The 20658-nt window shown below is 42.4% G+C and overlaps 1 protein-coding gene across 1 annotated transcript in view; it reads left to right on the forward strand.

The window, feature by feature from the left end:
• Positions 1-266: 266 nt before the first annotated feature.
• Positions 267-20658, forward strand: part of LOC140482605 (dynein light chain Tctex-type 1-like) — an 82872-nt gene continuing 62480 nt past the window's right edge. The window contains exon 1 of the mRNA XM_072580124.1: positions 267-380. Coding sequence (XP_072436225.1) covers positions 354-380 — 27 coding nt within the window. The 5' untranslated portion in view covers positions 267-353. The remainder of the gene's footprint in view (positions 381-20658) is intronic.

Genomic DNA, 20658 nt, shown 5'->3' on the forward strand with positions numbered 1-20658 from the left:
CACTACAACCTGTTCAGCCACCTTCAATGACATAAACTCAAACACCTTCCAGGTCCCACTGCTCCCACATCCCGTTTGAAATCGTACTCTGTACTTAATAATTTCCTGATTATTTTCCAGTTTGAAACTGCTAAGCATTTGCAGCCTTTTGTCTTTTCCTCCTACAACAGCTATGAACAGAAATTTGCTTTGCATAGTTAAAAATGTGTGACATAATTGCAATCGTGCGATTGATAGAAGTAACAAATGCACCATACAGTGACCTCCAAGGCCACGCACAAACCTACCGCGAGCTCCAACATTACATAACCTCGTGCACGGATATCACGCGCGCGTGCAAAACCGTTAGAAAAATGGACGAATATCAGAGCGGAGAGGAGGTGAGTGACAACTGGAGTTAAAAATAATGTGAGTCATCTGGGCTCGGTATTCAGAAACTGGTAGACGACTTGTCTGGTCACAGGCTATTTACTGTGTAAAGGAAATGAAGGCCGTTCGATATTTGATTGTTTCTGAGCGACGTTAAAAGTCACAACATCAGGAAGGGAAGCGGGGCCAACCAGACAACAGCAGTTAGAGAAAGGTGGTGATGGGGTTCGTGGGATGGGAAGAAGGGAAATATAGAGGTGAAGGTTTGTGGGCATCGTGGGATTGGTGATGGTGGGTTGGAGGTGCGGTTGCAGTTGGAGGGATGGGGGTTGTAGGATTGTAGGTGAATGATTGGGGATTTGTAGTATTGGGAAATAGTGAGGTGGAAGCGATTGAGTTGTGGCATTGATGGGAGGTTTGTGTGAGAAAGGGTTGCAAGATTGAGGAGGACAAGGGGAGGGTTTGAGGGATTGGGAAATGGAGGTGGAATTGCAGAGTTGGTGTGGAAATCAGGTTGTGGGATTGAGGGTGAGAGATGGGGCAGGTTGTAAATTTGCGGAAGGAAGATTCCTGGGGTCTTAGACCTGCAGCATTAAAAAACCTTTGCCCCATTGCTTCCACACCTGTCAAAAATAACCATCTAACTAATGATCCCATTTCTCAGCACAAATCCTCTGTGCCTTGGTATCAGAAGTGCATATCTGGTTGATTGTTTGTTTGCTGAGCTGGTGGGTTTGTTTTCAGACATTTTGTCACCATACGAGATAACATCATCAGTGAGCCTCTGGTGAAGCGTTGGTGTTCTGTCCCACTTGTTGTTTATGTGTTGTGGTGGGGGGTATCATTTCCGGTTCTGTTTCTGATAGATTTGGACCCTATTTACCAACCTATGTGTTTGTTACTGGAGTTCCAGGTTGAATGCCACACCTCGAGGAATTTCTGTGTCTTTGTTTGGCCTATCCCAGGATGGATGTATTGTCCCAGTCGAACTGGTGTCCTTCTTAATCTGTGTGTATGGATACCAGTGACAATTCTGGATATAGGTTTGCTCACTGAGCAGGAAGGTTCATTTTCAGACGTTTTGTCACCATAGAACATAGAACAATACAGCGCAGAACAGGCCCTTCGGCCTTCTGTGAACTATTCTCAGCTCATCCCCCTACACTATCCCAAAATCATCCATGTGCTTATCTAAGGATTGTTTAAATCTCCCTAATGTGGCTGAATTGACTACCTTAGCAGGTAGGGAATTCCACACCCTTACGACTCTCTGCGTAAAGAACTTGCCTCTGACATCTGTTTTAAATCTATCACCCCTCAATTTGTAGTTATGCCCTCTCGTACAAGCTGACATCATCATCCTAGGAAAACGTCTTTCTCTGTCTACCCTGTCTAATCCTCTGATCATCTTGTATGTCTCTATCAAATCCCCCCTTAGCCGTCTTCTTTCCAATGAGAACAGACCCAAGTCTCTCAGTCTTTCCTCATAAGACCTTCCAGACCAGGCAACAATCTGGTAAATCTGCTCTGCACCTTTTCCAATGCTTCCACATCCTTACTGTAATGGGGCAACCAGAACTGTACACAATATTCCAAGTGTGGCTGCAACAGCGTTTTGTATAGTTGCAGCATGATATTGCGGTTCCGGAACTCAATTCCCCTACCTGACACATCATATGCCTTCTTAACAGCACTATCCACCTGGGTGGCAACATTCAGGGATCTGTGCACATAGACTCCAAGATCCCTCTGCACATCCACACTAACAAGAATCTTTCCATTGACATGTTATTCTTCCCAAAGTGCATCACCTCACATTTAGCTGCATTGAACTCCATTTGCCACCACTCAGCCTAATTCTGCAGTTTATCCAAGTCCCCCGCAACTTGTAATGTTCTTCCAAACTGTCCACTATTCCACCAACTTTAGTGTTGTCTGCAAATTTACTAATCCATCCACCTATGCCTGCGTCTAAGTCATTTTTGAAAATGATAAACAGCAGTGATCCCAAAACAGATACTTGTGGCACACCACTAGTAACTGGACTCCAGACTGGATATTTTCCATCAACCACTACTCGCTGCCTTCTTCCAGAAAGCCAGTTTCTAATCCAAACTGCTAAATCACCCTCAAATCCATGCCTCTGTATTTTTTCCATGAGCCTACCATGTGGAACCTTATCAAAGGCTTTACTGAAGTCCAAGTATACCACGTCAACTGCCCCACCCTCATCTACATGCTTGGTCACCTTCTCAAAAAATTTAATGAGGTTTGTGAGACACGACCTGCTCTTGACGAAACCATGTTGACTATCTGAAATCAAATTGTTGCTTGCTAGATGATTATAAATCTTATCTCTCATAATCCTTTCCAAAACCTTTCCTACAACAGAAGTAAGGCTCACTGGTCTATAATTATCTGGGTCATCTCTGCTGCCCTTCTTGAACAAGGGCACAACATTTGCAATCCTCCAGTCCTTAGGTACTTAACCTGTAGACAATGAAGACTCAAATATCAAAGTTAAAGGCTATCTCCTCCCTAGTTTCCCAGAGAATCCTCGGATATAACCCATCCAGCCCAAGGGACTTGTCTACTTTCACTCCTATAATTAACCTCAACCCTTTCTAGTCTAATATCTCGTACCTCATTCTTCTCCTCTACAACATTCTCCTTTTCCTGAGTGAACACCGATGGGAAATGTTCATTTAGCACCTCTCTGATCTCTACAGGGTCCACACTCAACTTCCCACTTCTGTCTTTGACTGGTCCTATTCCTACCCTAAGCATCCTTTTATTCCTCACGTACCTATAGAAAGCTTTAGGGTTCTCTTTCATTCTATTTGCTAAAGACTGCTCATGTCCTCTCTTTGCTCTTCTTAACTCTCTCTTTAAATCCTTCCTAGCTGATCTGTAACTCTCTATTGCCTTATCTGTACCATCTTGCCTCATCAACACATAAGCCTCTTTCTTCTTCTTAATGAGAGATGCAATTACTGTAGTAAACCAGTTTTTAATGAAAGATCTAAACCCTGGAACCTGCAACATTCATTCCTCACCCTGCTCTATTCATGTCTTCGAAATGGCCACAACAGTATCCTTATTTCGGATACTTTTGGCATTATCATTCTAGGTAACATTTTCAGTGAGCCTCCGGTTGAAGCACTGGTGGTATAGCCCGCTTTCTATTAATATGTTTGGGTTTCCTTGGAGCGGTGATGTCATTTCCTGTGGTGATGGGGTTTCCTATACTGATGTCATTTCCTGTTCATTTCCTCAGGGGGTGGTAAATGGGATCCAAGTCAATGTGTTTGTTGATAGAGTTCCGTTTGGAATGCCATGCCTCTAGGAATTCTTGTGTGCGTCTCTGCTTGGCTTGTCCTAGGATGGATGTGTTGTCTCAGTCAAAGTGGTGACCTTCCCCATCCATATATAAGGATGCTAGTGAGAGTGGGTCATGTCTTTTTGTGGCTAGTTGATGTTCATGTATCCTGGTGGCTAATTTTCTGCCTGCTTTTCCAATGTAGTGTTTGTTACAGTTCTTGCAAGGTATTTTGTAGATGACATTAGTTTTGCTTGTTGTCTGTATGGGATCTTACAAGTTTATTAGCTGCTGTTTTAGTGTGTTGGTAAGTTTGTGGGCTACCGTGATGCCAAGGGTTTGAGTAGTCTGGCAGTAATTTTCGAGATGTTTTTGATGTAGGCAAGAGTGGCTAGGGTTTCAGGACATGTTTTGTCTGCTTGTTTGGGTTTGTTGCTGAGAAATTGGCTGACTGTGTTCATTGGGTACCTGTTTTTTTTAATACACTGGATAGGTGATTTGCCTCTGCTGTTTATGATATTTGATCATGTCTTTTGATGTACAAAAAGGTGGTGCTGGAAAGCGCAGCAGGTCAGATAACATCCGAGGAGCAGAAGAGTCAACATTTTGAGCATAAACCCTTCATACCTGAAACATCGACTCTCCTGCTCCTCAGATGCTTTTTCAGCACCACCTTTCTTGACTCTTGACATCTCCAGCATCCGTGGTTCTCACTTTCTCCATGTGTTTTGGTGGCTAGTTGGTGCTCATGTATCTTGGTGGCTAGTTTCCTCCTGGTTTGTTCAGTGTAATGTTTGTTGCAGTTCTTGCAGGGTATTTTGTATATAACATTTGTTCTACTAGCTGTGGGTACGGATCCTTTAAAGACATCAGTATAGAGGAACCTAGACTATCTGGCATTCGATTATCCGAACTTTGGATTATCCGAACAAGATCACAGGGTTAAACTTGGTTAAACTGTTTTCTGGCATTCGATTTTCTGAGCATTCAATTATCCAAACACAATACAGAGGAACCTCGATTATCCAAATACCAATTATCCTAAAATCGGATTATCTGAAGGAGATTGAGGTCCAGATGGAAACGTTACATCAAAGATATGTTTCCAACAGTGATCAAACAGGCACCGTCTCCAAATGACTGTCTGCCCGCCCTCTCTCTCTCCCCACACTGTCCCTGGAGTTCTACACAGAGGTGTACCCTAAACCCACGTAATCTCTCCAACATTGTTCTGTACAGGGTAAAGGTAGAATCTGTCAAAAAGGTGTGTGTGTGTGTGTGTATATGCATATGAAGACTTACCCCACACAGGCAGCAGCAGCAGTCTTGTTGGTATCCAGTCTGGCTGCCCCAGTAATACCAGTAATATCACACTCGCAGGTATTAATCCAAGCCCTAAATTCATCAGTTAGTTCATTTGTGTGTTTGCTTTTCCAATGTACTGTGTTCTGTTCAGGGGCAGGTATGTACAGGGTTGGGTGGCAGGAGGCAATGTTGGACTGGGTTGGGGGTGGGGTACAGTGTTGGATGGGCTTAGGTGGCGGTGTTGGATGGGCTTGGGGGGGGGGGGGATGGTGTTGGGGCAGGGGGCACTGTTGGGGTGGGAGGTGATGTTGCGGGCGGGAGGCAGTGTTGGACTGGGTTGGGGGCGGGAGGCAGTGTTGGACGGGCTTGGGGGGGTGCGGGTGGTGTTGGGGGCGAGGGGCAGTATTGGACAGGGTTGGTGGCGGGGCATCATGCACTGTGCTGCTGCCTTGTCTCCTGAACGGGGAGCAGACCTTAAAAACTCCAAGCCCCAGAGGAAAGGCATTTAATCAATTAACCGAATAATCAATTATCCAAACGAAATAGTGCCCACCCAGCGCGTTTGGCTAATCGAGATTCCCCTGTATTCCCCACGCATATTGTTCGGATAATCGAGGTTCCTCTGTAGTTGTTTTAGTGTGGCAGTAGGCTTGTGGGCTAGCATGATGCCCGGGGCTGGAGTAGTCGGGTGCTCATCCCTGAAATGTCTTTGGTGTGACTAGGGTTTCTGGGCATGTTGTGTCTTCCTGTTTAGCTCAAACAAGCCATCAGCATTTAACAACAGCAGACGAGGACAAAGAAAAGATTGGCCCTTCAAGGAAAACTATCCAAGCTCTCACACAGCTATAATAAGGACAATTCAGAGACTTGGATAAAGAACCTGTCTGACCAAACACTCTCAGACACTGAAAAAGCTGTCCTAGTATAAGGGATGAACTACAACCACAGGGACATGGACAAAAAGGGCTTCCTAGCAGCACTGGAAACCACCCTAAAAGACAATGGATTTACAGAAGAAACCCAGCAAACTATCAGATAGACGGTAGCACCAACACTAAGTAGGAAGAAAGAAGGGAACACCCTCAACACGCCTGAAAGCCCTGGAAGAACTCAGAAAAGACTCAGAAATGTTGTAATCCTACCTGCGGACAAAGCGTGCACGACAGTTATCCTGAACAGAACACAGTACATTGGAAAAGCAAGCACACTAATGAACTAACTGATGAATTTAGGGCTTGGATTAATACCTGCAAGTGTGATATTACTGGTATTATTGAGACTTGGTTGAGGGAAGGGCATGATTGGCAACTAAATGTCCCAGGATATCGATGCATTGACGGTCAAAGAGGATATCACAGCTGTGCTGAAGGAGGGCACTACGGAGGATTCGAGCAGTGAGGCAACATGGTCAGAGCTCAGAAATAGGAAGGGTGCGGTAACAATGTTGGGGCTGTACTATAGGCCTGTAGCAAGCATGAAATAGAGGCATAAATATGTAAACAGATAATGAAAAGATGTAGGAGCAACAGGATGGTGGTGATAGGAGTTTTTAATTTTCCCAACATTGACTAGGATTCACTTAGTGTTGGAGGTCCAGATGGAGAAAAATTTGGAAGGAATATCCAGGAGGATTTCCTAGAGCAGTATACCAACTATACCAAAATTCGGCTGGAGATGTGGAATGTAGATTGGGGGCAGCTGTTTGAAGGTAAGTCCACATTTGATATGTGGGAGGTTTTTAAATACAGGTTGATTAGAATGCAGGAAAGACATGTTCCTGTGAAAATGAAGGATAGAAATGGCAAGATTAGGGAACCATTCAAAATTTGGGAGAAGATTTGTAGCTCGGGTGCTCGTTGTTGTGGTTCTGTTCGCCGAGCTGGGAATTTGTCTTGCAAACGTTTCGTCCCCTGTCTAGGTGACATCCTCAGTGCTTGGGAGCCTCCTGTGAAGCGCTTCTGTGCTGTTTCCTCCGGCATTTATAGTGGCCTGTCTCTGCCGCTTCCGGTTGTCAGTTCGAGCTGTCCGCTGTAGTGGCCGGTATACCAATATATATAAGGAAGCTCCCAAGCACTGAGGATGTCACCTAGACAGGGGACGAAACGTTTGCAAGACAAATTCCCAGCTCTGCGAACAGAACCACAACAATTAGGGAACTATGAATGACAGATGAAATTGTGAGACTAGCTTAGAGGAAAAAAGGAAGCATACAGGCCTAGGTGACTGAAGACAGGTAAAGCCTTGGAAAAAGATCAGGAAATAGGACCAATTTGAAACAAGGAATTAAGAGGGCTAAAAGGGGTCATGAGATCTTTAGTGACCAGGATTAAAGAAAATCCCAAAGCCTTTTATTCATATATAAGGAGCAAGAGGGTAATTAGGGAAAGAGTAAAGTAGGAAAGTTATGCATGGAGTCAGAGGAAAATGGGTGAGATTCTTTACAAGTACTTTGCATCGGTATTCACTGAGGAGAGAGACATGACAGATGTTTGAGGTTCGGGACAGATGTTTGATTACTATAGGTCAAGTTGGCATAAGGAGGGAGGAAGTGTTGGGTATTCTAAAAGGCAATAAGGTGGACAAGTTCCCCAGGTCCAGGTGGGATCTATCCCAGGTTACTGAGGGAAGCAAGAGAGGAAATAGCTGGGGCCTTAATAGATATCTTTGTAGCATCCTTGAACACAGATGAGGTCCCAAGAACTGGAGAATTGTTAATATTGTCCCCTTGTTTGAGAAAGGTAGTAGGGAATAATCCAAGTAATTATAGGCCAGTGAGCCTGACGTCAGTGGTAGGAAGCTGCTGGAGAAGGTACTGATGGATAGGATATATTCCCATTTGGAAGAAAATGGGCTTATCAGTGATAGGCAGCATGGTTTTGTGCAAGGAAGGTCACGTCTTACCAACTTAATAAAATTCTTTGAGAAAGTGACAAAGTTGATTGATGAGGGAAGGACTGTAGATGTCATATACGCGACGTCAATAAGGCATTTGATAAGGTTCCCTATGGTAGGCTGATTGAGAAGGTGAAGTCGCATGGGGTCCAGGGTGTACTAGCTAGATGGATAAAGAACTGGCTGGACAACAGGAGGCAAAGAGTAGTATTGGAAGGGAGTTTCTCAAAATGGAGACCTGTGACCAGTGGTGTTCCAAAGAGATCCGTGCTGGGACCATTGTTGTTTGTGGTATACATAAATGATTTAGAGGAAGGAATAGGTGGTCTGATTAGTAAGTTTGCCGATGACACTATGATTGATGGAGTGAAGGGGATTGCCAGAGAATACAGCAGACTATAGATAGTTTGAAGGGTTGGGCGAAAAAAATGACAGGTGGAGTTCAATCTGGGCAAATGCAAGATGATGCATTTTGGAAGATCCAGTTCAAGAAAGAACTATACAGTAAATGAAAAAGTCCTGGGGAAAATTGATATACAGAGAGATGGGTGTTCAGATCCATTGTTCCCTGAAGGTGGCAACGCAGGTCAATAGAGTGGTCAAGAAGGCGTATGGCATGCTTTCTTTCATTGGATGGAGTATTGAGTACAAGAGTTGGCAGGTCATATTACAATTGTGTAAGACTTTGGTTTGGCCTCATTTGGAATACTGCATACAGTTTTGGTTGCTACGTTATGAAAAGGATGTGGATGCTTTGGAGAGGGTGCAGAGGAGGTTCACCAGGATGTTGCATTGTATGGAGCGTGCTAGCTATGAGGAGAGGTTGAGTAGATTAGGATTGTTTTCATTAGAAAGATGGAAGTTGATGTGGGATCTGATTGAGGTCTGCAAAATCATGAAAGGTGTAGACAGGGTGGATAGCAAGAAACTTTTTCCCAAAGTAGGGGACTCAATTGCTAGGGGTCACAAGTTCAAAGTGAGAGGGGAAAAGTTTAATGGAGATGGCATGAAAAGTTCTTTACACATCGGGTGGTGGGTGCCTGGAATGCATTGCCAGTGGAGGTGGTAGAGGCAGGCACAATAGCGTAATTTAAGAGGTATCTAGACAGATACATGATTGGACAGGGTGCAAAGGGATACAGACCCTTAGAAAATAGGCAACAGGTTTAGATGGAAGATTTGGTTTGGTGCAGGCTTGGAGGGCCGAAGGGCCTGTTCCTGTGTTGTAGTTTTCTTTGTTGTTTGTTCTCTTTGATACCAGCATCTACCAACCAGTGGTAATGGAGCCGACTCCATATCTAGAAAACCACATCACAGCTTCCTTAAGGAAATTACACAAGACCAATCTCCAAAGAATGAAACAAAAAGGGTCTAACCATTCGTATGGATTGCCAAAGGTACACATGCAAGGGATCCCCCTCAGACCCATAGTTACACTTCCAGGCACACCGACATACAGGCTAGCAAAGAAACTTTAATGTAAACCAAACACCTGCTAGAAGACTCAACCCACTCCATCCACTCTACCCAGGAATTCCTTAACATCAATCAAAGACCTCAAGATAGAGGATGACAAGGTCATGGTCTCCTTCGATGTGATGGCCCCATTCACATCAATAAACATTACCCTAACCAAAGAAACATTGGTCTCACTGCTAGACAAGCTAGGGATACAAACACCTGACAATGCCAACTCCAAAAGCAATGACAGCATCCTTAAACTACTAGACCTGTGCCTCACAATCACTTCACCTTCAAACAACAAAATATACATACAACTCAACCGGATGTCAATGGGATTACCAATATCAAGACTTTTCGCAGAAGCAGTTATGCACAAGTTAGAAGGAACAGGCCTTCCCACTTTCTAGCCTAAACTTTGGGTCAGCTATGTTGATGACACCTTCATCATCATGAAATGCAACAAACTAGAAGAAACCTACAAATACATGAACAACACCCTTTCCGGTGTAAAGTTCACCAAAGAGGAAGCGAATGATAGCTGACGCCTCTTCTTGGACGTCACAGTAGAATGAAAAGCCAATGGAGAACTGTAGACCAGCATTTACAGGAAAGCCACACACACTGACCAGATACTCATCTACACAAACAACCATCCCAACACCCCAAATGGAGCTGCTTCAGGACAATACTTAAATGAGCCACAATGGACTGCAGCACCCCAGAACTATGAGAAGCTGAGGAGAAACACCTATACAATGTATTCAGGAGCAATAGTTACCCGATAAGCACAGTCCACTGATTGCTGCACAATAGACCTAAACAGGAAGACATAACATGCCCAGAGACTTAGACACTCTACCAGAAATGAGCATCAGACTACTCCAGCCCCTGGGCATCACGGTAGCCCACAAACATATTACTATACTAAAACAACTGCTGATGAATTTAAAGGACCCCATACCCACAGCCAGCAGAACAAAGATAATATACATAAAATACCCTGCAAGGACTGCAACAAACATTACATTGGACAAACCAGCAGGAAACTAGCCACCAGAATACAGGAGCACCAACTAATCACCAAAAAACATGATCAACTATCACTGGTATCGATACACACAGATGAAAACAGACACCAGTTCGATTAGGCCAACAAATTCTTAGAGGCATGGCATTCAAAGCAGAACTCCATTAACTAACACATAGATTTGGACCCCATTTGCCAACCTCTGAAACAGAACCGGAAATGATACCACCCACCACAACAGACACATAAATAGCAAGCAGGACAGAACACCAATGCTTCACCAGAGGCTTACTGATAATGTTACCTGGCATGATGACAAAACATCTGAAAACAAACCCACCAACTCAATGAGCAAACCGACAACCTGTTCTCCAAAATCTCAATTGCACTTCTCAATTAACTTCACGATGTTCTGGTGGTTTCTGCTATTATCCCTATACATAGTGAATTCTAGGAACCCCCCCCACACTCTGGGTGAAAAAAGTTTTCTTCACATCTCCCCTAAACCTTCTGCTCCGACCTTACATCTATGCCCTCTTCGCATATTGCTCTATCAAAGTTCCTTCCTGTTTACCCTATGTATAGCCTTTATAAATTCATATGTCTCAATCATGCCCTCTTGCAATCTCCTCTGCTGTAAGGAAACCAATCTCAGTCTGTCCTATCTCTGTTCCTACTTGAAACATTCCAGGCAGGCAACATTCTGGTAACTCTCTGAAGAGGAATTTTGTGGATTGCTCGATTTGGGAGATAGGGATGTTGCAAGGTGTGTGAGGGGGCAACAATAGGGTATTTAGGATTGTTGAGGAGATGAGGGTATTGTGTGAATGAGTGGGCACAATTGAGGTTGTGGGCGCAGAGATTGTTGGGGATTACAGAATTGGGGTATAGAGTTGGGGGAAGATTGTGGGATTGGAGGCAGTGGCGGGGATATTGGGAGGGTGATGAATGTTGCAGGATTAGTTGGGGAGATGAGTTGTATTGCAACATTGGGAACAGGAGACGTGGGGAGACAAGGGGATTGCAGGGATGGGGGAGGTTGGGGTTTAACAGGACTGTGGGAAGAATTGAGATTGAGAGATTAGGGTGCAAATGGATGTGGGGATTGGGAAGGAGATATGAAGGAGATTGGGGCGGCACGGTGGTTAGCACTGCTGCCTCACAGCGCCAGAGACCCGGGTTCAATTCCCACCTCAGGCGACTGACTGTGTGGAGTTTGCACATTCTCCCCGTGTCTGCGTGGGTTTCCTCCGGGTGCTCCAGTTTCCTCCCACAGTCCAAAGATGTGCAGGTCTGGTGAACTGGCCATGCTAAATTGCCCGTAGTGTTAGGTAAGGGGTAAATGTATGGGTAGGTTGTGCTTCGGTGGGGCGGTGTGGACTTGTTGGGCTGAAGGGCCTGTTTCCACACTGTAGGTAATCTAATCTAATCATGATTGCAGAATTGGGAGGGTTTACAGGAGTGGGAGAAGGTGATGGGGGACTTGTAAGTAAGTCATTATTTTAATGAATGGTGAAGCAAGCTCGAGGAGCCTATTGACATTAGGAAGGTGTGCCATGGAGGAAAGAGTTTCTAAGGATGAAGGGATTTGTTGGGGAGGAAGGAATCAGGTGATGAGGGTATTTTTGGGGAGAAAGGTGGATTATGAAGGTGAGGGGATTCTGAGGAGTGGGGTAGAGAATTGTTGTGGGAAGGTATTGGGAGATTTATAGATGGAGACTTGGGGAGGTTGGAGCAGGGCATTGGGATGAACAGTTGGGTGAGGGAAAAAGCAGGAGTAGAGGGGCAAGGGAGAGTTATGGGACTAGAATTAAGGATGTGTGTTGGGGGGAAGATGGCAAAGGAGAATTAAGGGAGGGTAAGGGAGCAGAGGGAAGGGAGTTTGGGTTGGATTGGTGTCAGGAGTGGGAGGGAGATTTGGGAGACTGTGCAGGAGGAAAGGATATTTGGGGGAGTTTAGTTGGTGTGTTGAGGAGGGAGTGTAGGGTAGGGAGAGTTGTCTAGGGTAAGGGGAGGGAGATTTGTGTTGAGTGAGATATTAATAAGTTAACTGAGCATGCAAAAGTTCACAAATAGTGTCTAATTTGAGAAAATGTTCATTTAGGAAAGAGTAATGAGGAACACAGTATTAGGTAAATGGAGAAAAACTGCAAAAGGTGTAATACAAAGTTACTTGGGAGTACTTGTGCATTAAATGCAAAAAGGTAGCACATAGGTGAAGCAGATAATCAGGAAGCTAATGGAATGTTGGCCCTTCATTCAAGAGAGTTAGAGTATCGTAGAATCCCTACAGTGTGGAAACAGGCCATTTGGCCCATCAAGTCACACCAACTCTTCAAAAAGCATTTCACCCAGACCCACTCCCCTGTAACCCTGCATTTCCTGGGCTAATCCATCTAGCCTGCACATCCCTGGACAGTATGGGCAATTTAACATGACCAATCTATCTAGACCATGGGAGGAAAACTAGAGGAAACCTGCACAGATGTGGGGAGAATTGTGCAAAAACAGTCAGTCACTCAAGGGTGAAGTGGAACCTGGTCCCTGGTGCTGTGAGACACAGTGCTAACCAGGAAGAGTGGGTAACTCTTTTTGTAACTATATAGGTGCTGGTGAGACTACGTCTGGAGTACTGTGAGCAGTTTTGGTCTCCTTATTTAAGGAAAAATATTCAAAGAAGGTTCACTAGAATGTCACTTGTATTAAGGGATTGTCTATTAAGCAGGTTGGGATTTTACTCAGTGAAGTTTAGAAGAATAAGAGTTGAGCTCTTTGAAACATGTAAAATTCTTAAGAGGCTTAACAGAATAAATACTGAGAGGATGTTTCCCATTGTGGGTGAGTCTCGGACCAGAGACCTCAGAATAAAGAGGCGCCTATTGAAAACTAAGACAAGGAAGCATTTCTTATGAGGTATGAGAATCTTTGGAACTCCTTGCAGAGAGAGCTGGAGGTCAGAGTACTTGTGAGGTTTTAAGGCTGAGGTAAATAGATTCTTAATCAATACAGGAATTAAGGGTTATGATAAAAGTGGGCATGGGGAATACTGGTTCAGTCATGATCTTATTGAATGGTGAAGCAGTCTCAAGGACATACTTCCTTCCTAATTCTTATTATCCTGATTCATTTACTAACTGCTGTGTGCCCTGACTCCACGGTCGAATCTGTTTTTTGGTCCCTTAATGTCCCTATCCTGATTTCTTTTCAACCTTTTTACTAAATTTATGACGGTGGAAGATCTTTCTGATTTCCTGTCTGAACTCTGAATATATTTAGCACAGTTCCCATCTGTGTTATCCACATGACACCTGTCATAAGAATACATTTTCTTCATATTAATGTCTATTTCTTTCCTCATCTGGGAGCTGAGATTTGTGTGTCCTACCTTCCCAAGTGTAAATATTATCTGCACATAAATTCTCTCCTTTTAAAGAATCTATTGCCATATGTCCTGCCAACCTTTTGTACCAATTAACCCCAGTTAATTATTTTCACTCTGGATTGTTATCTATCCTTCCTCATAACCTACCTAAATGTTTACTGTGGCCTGAACATTCTCCTGACACTTGATTCACTTCATCTCCAAGAACCAGGTGCAATATAGCGCTTCCTTTCATATTGGACTGGAAACATACAGCTGTGGAATATTTTCCTAAACGTGTTCTAGGACTTCTTTCCCTTCGCTGTCCTTTACACTAATTATCCAAATGCAAGCTGTTCATCACTATCCTTACTCTATAGCCAAAAGTTTAAGAGCAGTTAACTGTATGAAATATTGGTCAGGCAACAACTAGAGTATTGTGTTGTTATGAAGGGGAAGTCAAACCCCTCTGATAATAAAAACTGAAATGCCCAGAGAAGCTCACCTCACCTCACAATCTATTAAAGGAAATGTGAAACTAACCTGTCTCTCACCCCTAATCTGTTATAAAGGAGTGGTTAAATGAAATAAATCCCTGATACTCATTTTATAAGCCACAAGTAACTACTTATTTATTAACCCTAATAGTTAACAATACTAACAAACTGAATAATTCCCCCTAACCACTAAGTATTCCCTAACTGAACAAAATTCTACTGGGATACTATTCCAATAGACACAAGTCCCACTTATATAAATCCAAGTAATAAGAAAACTAAATTAAACTTAGACTCTTAAGAAAAAAAAAGAACCATCATTATGGTTCCTTTTTTCTCTAAATCTTAACACCACCATCATCTCAAGATACATAGGTCAGTAATCTAAAGTTACACATTTCATATTAATTCTGCATATATATTACCTATAAAATATTGAACCCTTCCAGTTCTATATTATCTACAAATTTTCTTTTAATCCCGTGATTACGCATCTGCAATAACATTTTTATGAAATGCAACATGTACACTTTGTAAATTAAATGCTTCTAACATAAAACTCCAACAAAATAGTCTCATATTCTTGTCCTTAAATCTTTACAAAAAGGTCAGAGGGTTGTGGTCAGTATATACAACCATCTCTAGTATATTGTTCATAACATAAGCCTTAAAATGTTGTAAAACTACTACCAAACACAATAATTCTTTTTCAATGGTAGAATATTTTCTTTGATGGATATTGAGGTTTTTTTTGAAAAATAACCAATTTGACCTTTCAATTCTAAATCACCCTCCTGCATCAACATAGCTCCAACACGATTGCAACTTCAAAGGATTTCAAGAAATGTAGTATAGCTGAAGCTGGTATGGTGGTTAACATGGCTTTTAAATTCTCAAATGCCTCTGGCATTGTTCTATCCACTGAAATTTTGTGTTTTTTTTAGCAAATGCGTCAGCAGTGCCACTGCACTACTAAAGTTTGGAACGAAGTTCTGGTCAAATCTGCTCAGTCTCAAAAATCTTTTTGTTCGAGGATGGCCTTGGAAATTCCTCGATGGCCTTCGTCTTCACATTCCTCAGAGTCATCCTTTCATGTCCAATGTTGTGTCCCAAGAACGCCACTTCTGCCTTCGTAAATTCAGTTTTTGCTAAATTTATAACCACATTTACCTTATGTAATCTTTCAAAGAGCTCTGCCAAATGCACCATGTGATCTTTCCATGAATGGTTAAAGATTATTAAGTCATCCATATAGATGGCACAATCTTGCCACAACTCTGTTCATAAATCTTTCAAATGTGGCTGGTATGTTCTTCATTCCAAAGGGCATTACTTAAATTGATAATAGCCCATTTGGGGTTACAAATGCAGAAACTTTGTTTGCTCTCTCCAACAAAGAGTAACCACAAGATACATCCAACTTTGTGATGTAAGTGGCTTGTCCAACCTTTTCTACACAGTCCTCCAGTCTTGGAATTGGGTATGAGTCGAATTTGGTTACGGCATTGATCTTCTAATAATCAATACAGATTTGTTTGAGTACCATCAGGTTTGGGAATCAACATGATCAGCGAACTCTACTCGCTTTGACCCGGCTCAGTGATATCTTGTAGAGTCATAGAGTCCTACAGCACGGAGGTATGCCCTTCTGCCCAAACTGGTCCATGCCAACCAAAATGCTAACCCCATTTCCTTGTACTTGGCCCATATCCTTCGAAATCTTTCTATTCCATGTATTTTATTTTTAGCACAGCAGAGGCCCTTTGGCCCTTGATGTTGTGCCGATCTTTTATCCTACTCGAAGATCAAACTAACCTACATACTCTACATTTTACTATCATCCATGTGGCTATCCAAGAGCCGCATAAATGTCCCTATGTATCTGACTGTACTACCACTACTGACAGTGCATTCCATGCACCCACCACTCTTTGTGGAAAGAACCTACATCTGACATCTCCCCTAAACCTCGTTCCAATCACCTTAAAACTGTGCCCCTTCATGATAGCCATTTCAGCTTTAGGAAAAAATCTCTGGCTATCCACTCTATGCCTCTCTTCATCTTGTTCACCTCTATTAAGTCATTATTTGTTTAATGCCTTTTAAATGGTGTTAATGTACCCTCCTGAATCACTTCCACTGCATCTCATTCCATATCATCTAGAAAAGAAAAATTATATTAGGGATAGTCAGCACGATTTTGTGAAGGTTAGGTCATGCCTCACAAATTCAGTTTTTGCTAAGTTCTTTGAGAAGGTGACCAAACAGGTAGATGAGAGTAAACCGGTTGATGTAATGTATATGGATTTCAGCAAAGCGTTTGATAAGGTTCCCCACAGTAGGCTATTGTACAAAATGTGGAGGAATGGGATTGTGGGAGATATAGCAGTTTGGATCAGTAATTGGCTTGCTGAAAGAAGACAGAGGGTGGTGGTTGATGGGAAATGTTCATCCTGGAGTCCAGTTACTAGTGGTGTACAGCAAGGGTCGGTGTTGGGTCCACTGCTGTTCGTCATTTTTATAAAGGACCTGGATGAGGGCGTAGAAGGGTGGGTTAGTAAATTCGCAGACGACAGTAAGGTCGGTAGAGTTGTGGATAGTGACGAAGGATGTTGAAGGTTACAGAGAGACATAGATAAACTGCAGAGCTGGGCTGAGAGGTGGCAAATGGAGTTTAATGCGGACAAGTGTGAGGTGATTCACTTTGGCCGGAGTAACCGGAATGCAAAGTACTGGGCTAATGGTAAGATTCTTGGTAGTGTAGATGAGCAGAGAGATCTCGGTGTCCATGTACACAGATCCTTGAAAGTTGCCACCCAGGTTGACAGGGTTGTTAAGAAGGCGTACATTGTTTTAGCTTTTATTAATAGAGGGATCGAGTTCCGGAACCATGAGGTTATGCTACAGCTGTACAAAACTCTGGTGCGGCTGCACTTGGAGTATTGTGTACTATTCTGGTCACCATATTATAAGAACGATGTGGAAGCTTTAGAAAGGGTGCAGAGGAGATTTACTAGGATGTTGCCTGGTATGGAGGGGAGATCTTACGAGGAAAGGCTGAGGCTGTTTTCGTTAGAGAGAAGAAGTTTGAGAGGTGACTTAATAGAGACATATAAGATAACCGGACGGTTAGATAGGGTGGACAGGGAGAGCCTTTTTCCAAGTATGGTGACAGCGAGCACGAGGGGGCATAGCTTTAAATTGAGAGGTGATAGATATAGGATAGATGTCAGAGGTAGTTTCTTTACTCGGAGAGTAGTAAGGGAATGGAATGCTTTGCCTGCAACGGTCGTAGATTCACCAACTTTAAGTGCATTCAAGTCGTTATTGGACAAACATATGGACGTACCTGGAATATTTAAGGTTAGATGGGCTTCAGATTGGTATGATGTATGTCCTCATATTGCTGCAACAAGCCTTTAAATTCATTTCTCTGATCCTGAGACAGAGAACTCACTAACCTATCCCATTTTTGAAGGGCTTCCTCATTATTTAATTTATTATGAGGCGCATTAAAGTCCAAATCATCTGGATTTGATTCCTCACTCTGAGGTGCAGGAACTAATAATACCTGTTTCTCCAGTTCCCTGTCCCTGTCATAGTAAGTTTTCAGTATACTCAAATAATATACCTGATGAATTTTTTTCTGATCTGCATCTTTATCAGATCATCAACCTGACTTAACTTCTTCTCAATCTGATAGGTACCACTAAACTTTGCTTTGAAGGGATCTCCTACCACTGATAACAGCACTGATACTTTATTCCCATGGGTAAACATACAAATTTTAGAATTCTCATATGCTTCTTGTTTTATGAGATAATGTGCCACCTTCAGATATTGTCTAGCTAATTCACCTACTCTATTTAATCTTTCTCTCACCTCATACATAATCCAATTTTGAGATCTCTGATTTCAGACCTATCAACTTTGTTTTAATTAATTTTAAAAGCCCTCTTACTTCACGCCCAAATATCAACTCAAATGGAGTAAACTGAGTCAATTCATTTCAATATGTTTCAGTGGTTAACACTGCTGCCTCACAGAAAATCAGATAGAGTAACTGTCATTGAGAGAGACCTTGAACAATGAAACACTCTTGTTCAAAGGTACCTTTTCATAGGAAACATATTTGCAGTAAAAGAAAGAGGACAACCCAGGGAGAACCTCAGTCAGAAGAAGACAGACACAAAGATGACAGCTGCTGTATGAATTTGAAATTAAGTTGATGTAATTTTACTAAGTGTTTTATTGGAACAGTATATTATTATAGAGCTGGAGGCAGATAATAAGCAGTTAAGAGAAGGGGGGGCTTAGAGTTGTGAATAGTTGTTGTTTAATGTTCACTTTTAGTGTTAAAAAATAAATTAGATTTTATTTTCTTTAAATAGTGGAATTTGGAAGTTCTCTGTCACCCATATTTTAACAGATTACCAGGCGAGGTGAACTTTTCTAGGTGTTTGATTTAATTAGCATTAGTGTTCGCCACTGTGTCATCCCAAGGGGTACCTTTATCTCAATCAGTTGGGTAATTCTGGCAATAAGGCCATAGCGTGGTATCTGGGGTCTGATGCCACTTTTCCAATCCTCCCTGGGATTCAGAATTTGATTTAAAGTGTTGCATGCTTAAACTATCTGTAACCTCCTTAAATAGTTTGTCAGTAAGGTTGGACCCTTGGTCTGACTGAATCTCCTTGGTAGTGCATAATGGGTAAAGAAAGCAAACAATTTATCCACTACCTTTTTTGCATTGTCATTCCGTAATGGAATTGCCCCTGCAAATCTGGTAGATACATTCAATGTGGTTAGAAATTCTGGTTCCCACTTTTGGTTTAGAGAGGGGACCTACACAATCAATCATAATCTGTGTGAAGGATTCTTTAAATGCAGGAATTGGCATCAAAGGTTTTATTATTCCCTGTGGCTTTTTACCATTTGACATGAATGACAATACGACAAAATTCAACTACATCCTTATGTAATCCAGGCCAATAAAAATGCTTTTGTATCTTAGCCTGAGTCTTCCTTACTCCAAGATGATCTACAGGTAGTTCATTTGCTACTCGCAAAACTTTGTCTGTATGTCAACACAATCTGGTGCACATCCGCCCATTTCTCCTCTGTACTAACTTGCCACTTTAGGATTCTGTCCTTACGATAATAACGTTCTGGAATATGTTCTGATTTCTTTTCCGAATAGGTTTTATGATATAAATCTTTTATTGTCTCTTTCTGTTGTAACTCCATTAATCTTTCAGAATTAAACACCTCTGACTGGTCCTTAACCTGTTCAGACTTTTCCTTTACCATTTCATCAAACAGGGTGTCAGCTAACTGGACCTCAACTCCTTCGTCTTTCTGTTTTTTTTTACTTATTGCTTTAAGCTATGACTGTGGGATCTTGTTACCATGTATTCTAGAAAAATTCCAGGGTATTTTTCTTTTAGCTCCTCAGTTCCCCAGTTTGCCTTTGGCTTCTCCACTACAAGGGACATCTCCTTGATCCTGCTAGATTGTTTCCAAGAACAAACTGTATTCCTGGAATAGACACTCTTTCAATCACTCCCATTGTTACTTCCTCAGTCCTAATTTGACTTTCTAGCGTTATCTTACACGGGGAACACTTAATCTCTCCCAATGTATTCCACAAATTAACACTCTCTCAGATAATACTTCAGAAGGAGTGCAAATGCTTTCACCTCTTACTGTTAGAAACTGACCAGCTCTGCTATCTCTCAATATTTTAATTTCTTTACCTTCTCTTGTGTTCTTCTTGAGTAAATCTTGCCCACAGAGCTGAGGGCTTTGTCGAGATTGAACACCATCCTACTATCCAGCCTGTGACTAGGCCATTCAGTTTCCTGCAGTTACTCAACTTCTTATATTGGAAATTCTGGGCAGCATCAAGGTAGATAAGACCCCAGGGCTGGACCAGATATATCCAAGGTTAGTATGAGAAACAGGGAATGAGATTGCTTTGCCTCTGGCAATAATTGTTTCATCTCTCCACGGGGGTCATACCGGATGATTGGAGGGAGGCGAATGTTGTTCCACTGTTCAAGAAAAGGAAGACAAATTTCTGGGAATTACAGACCAGTCAGTCTTGCGTCTGTTGTAAGTAAGGTACTGGAAATGATTCTGAGAGATGAGATTTATGACTATTTGTAAAGGCATAGTTTGATTAAAGATATTCAGCAAGGCTTTGTGAGGGGCAGGTCATGCCTCACAAGCCTTATTGAGGTCTTTGAGGATATGACGAAACAAGTTGATGAAGGTCGAGCAGTGGATGTGGTGTATGTGGATTTCAATAAGGCATTTGTTAATGTTTCCCACGGTAGGCTCATTCAGGATACAGGGAAATTTTGGCAGTCTGGGTGCAGAATTGGCTGTCCAAAAGATGACAGCAAGTGGTAAGGGATGGAAA

This window comes from Chiloscyllium punctatum, chromosome 11, assembly GCF_047496795.1.
Source record: "Chiloscyllium punctatum isolate Juve2018m chromosome 11, sChiPun1.3, whole genome shotgun sequence".
Lineage (NCBI taxonomy): Eukaryota > Metazoa > Chordata > Chondrichthyes > Orectolobiformes > Hemiscylliidae > Chiloscyllium > Chiloscyllium punctatum.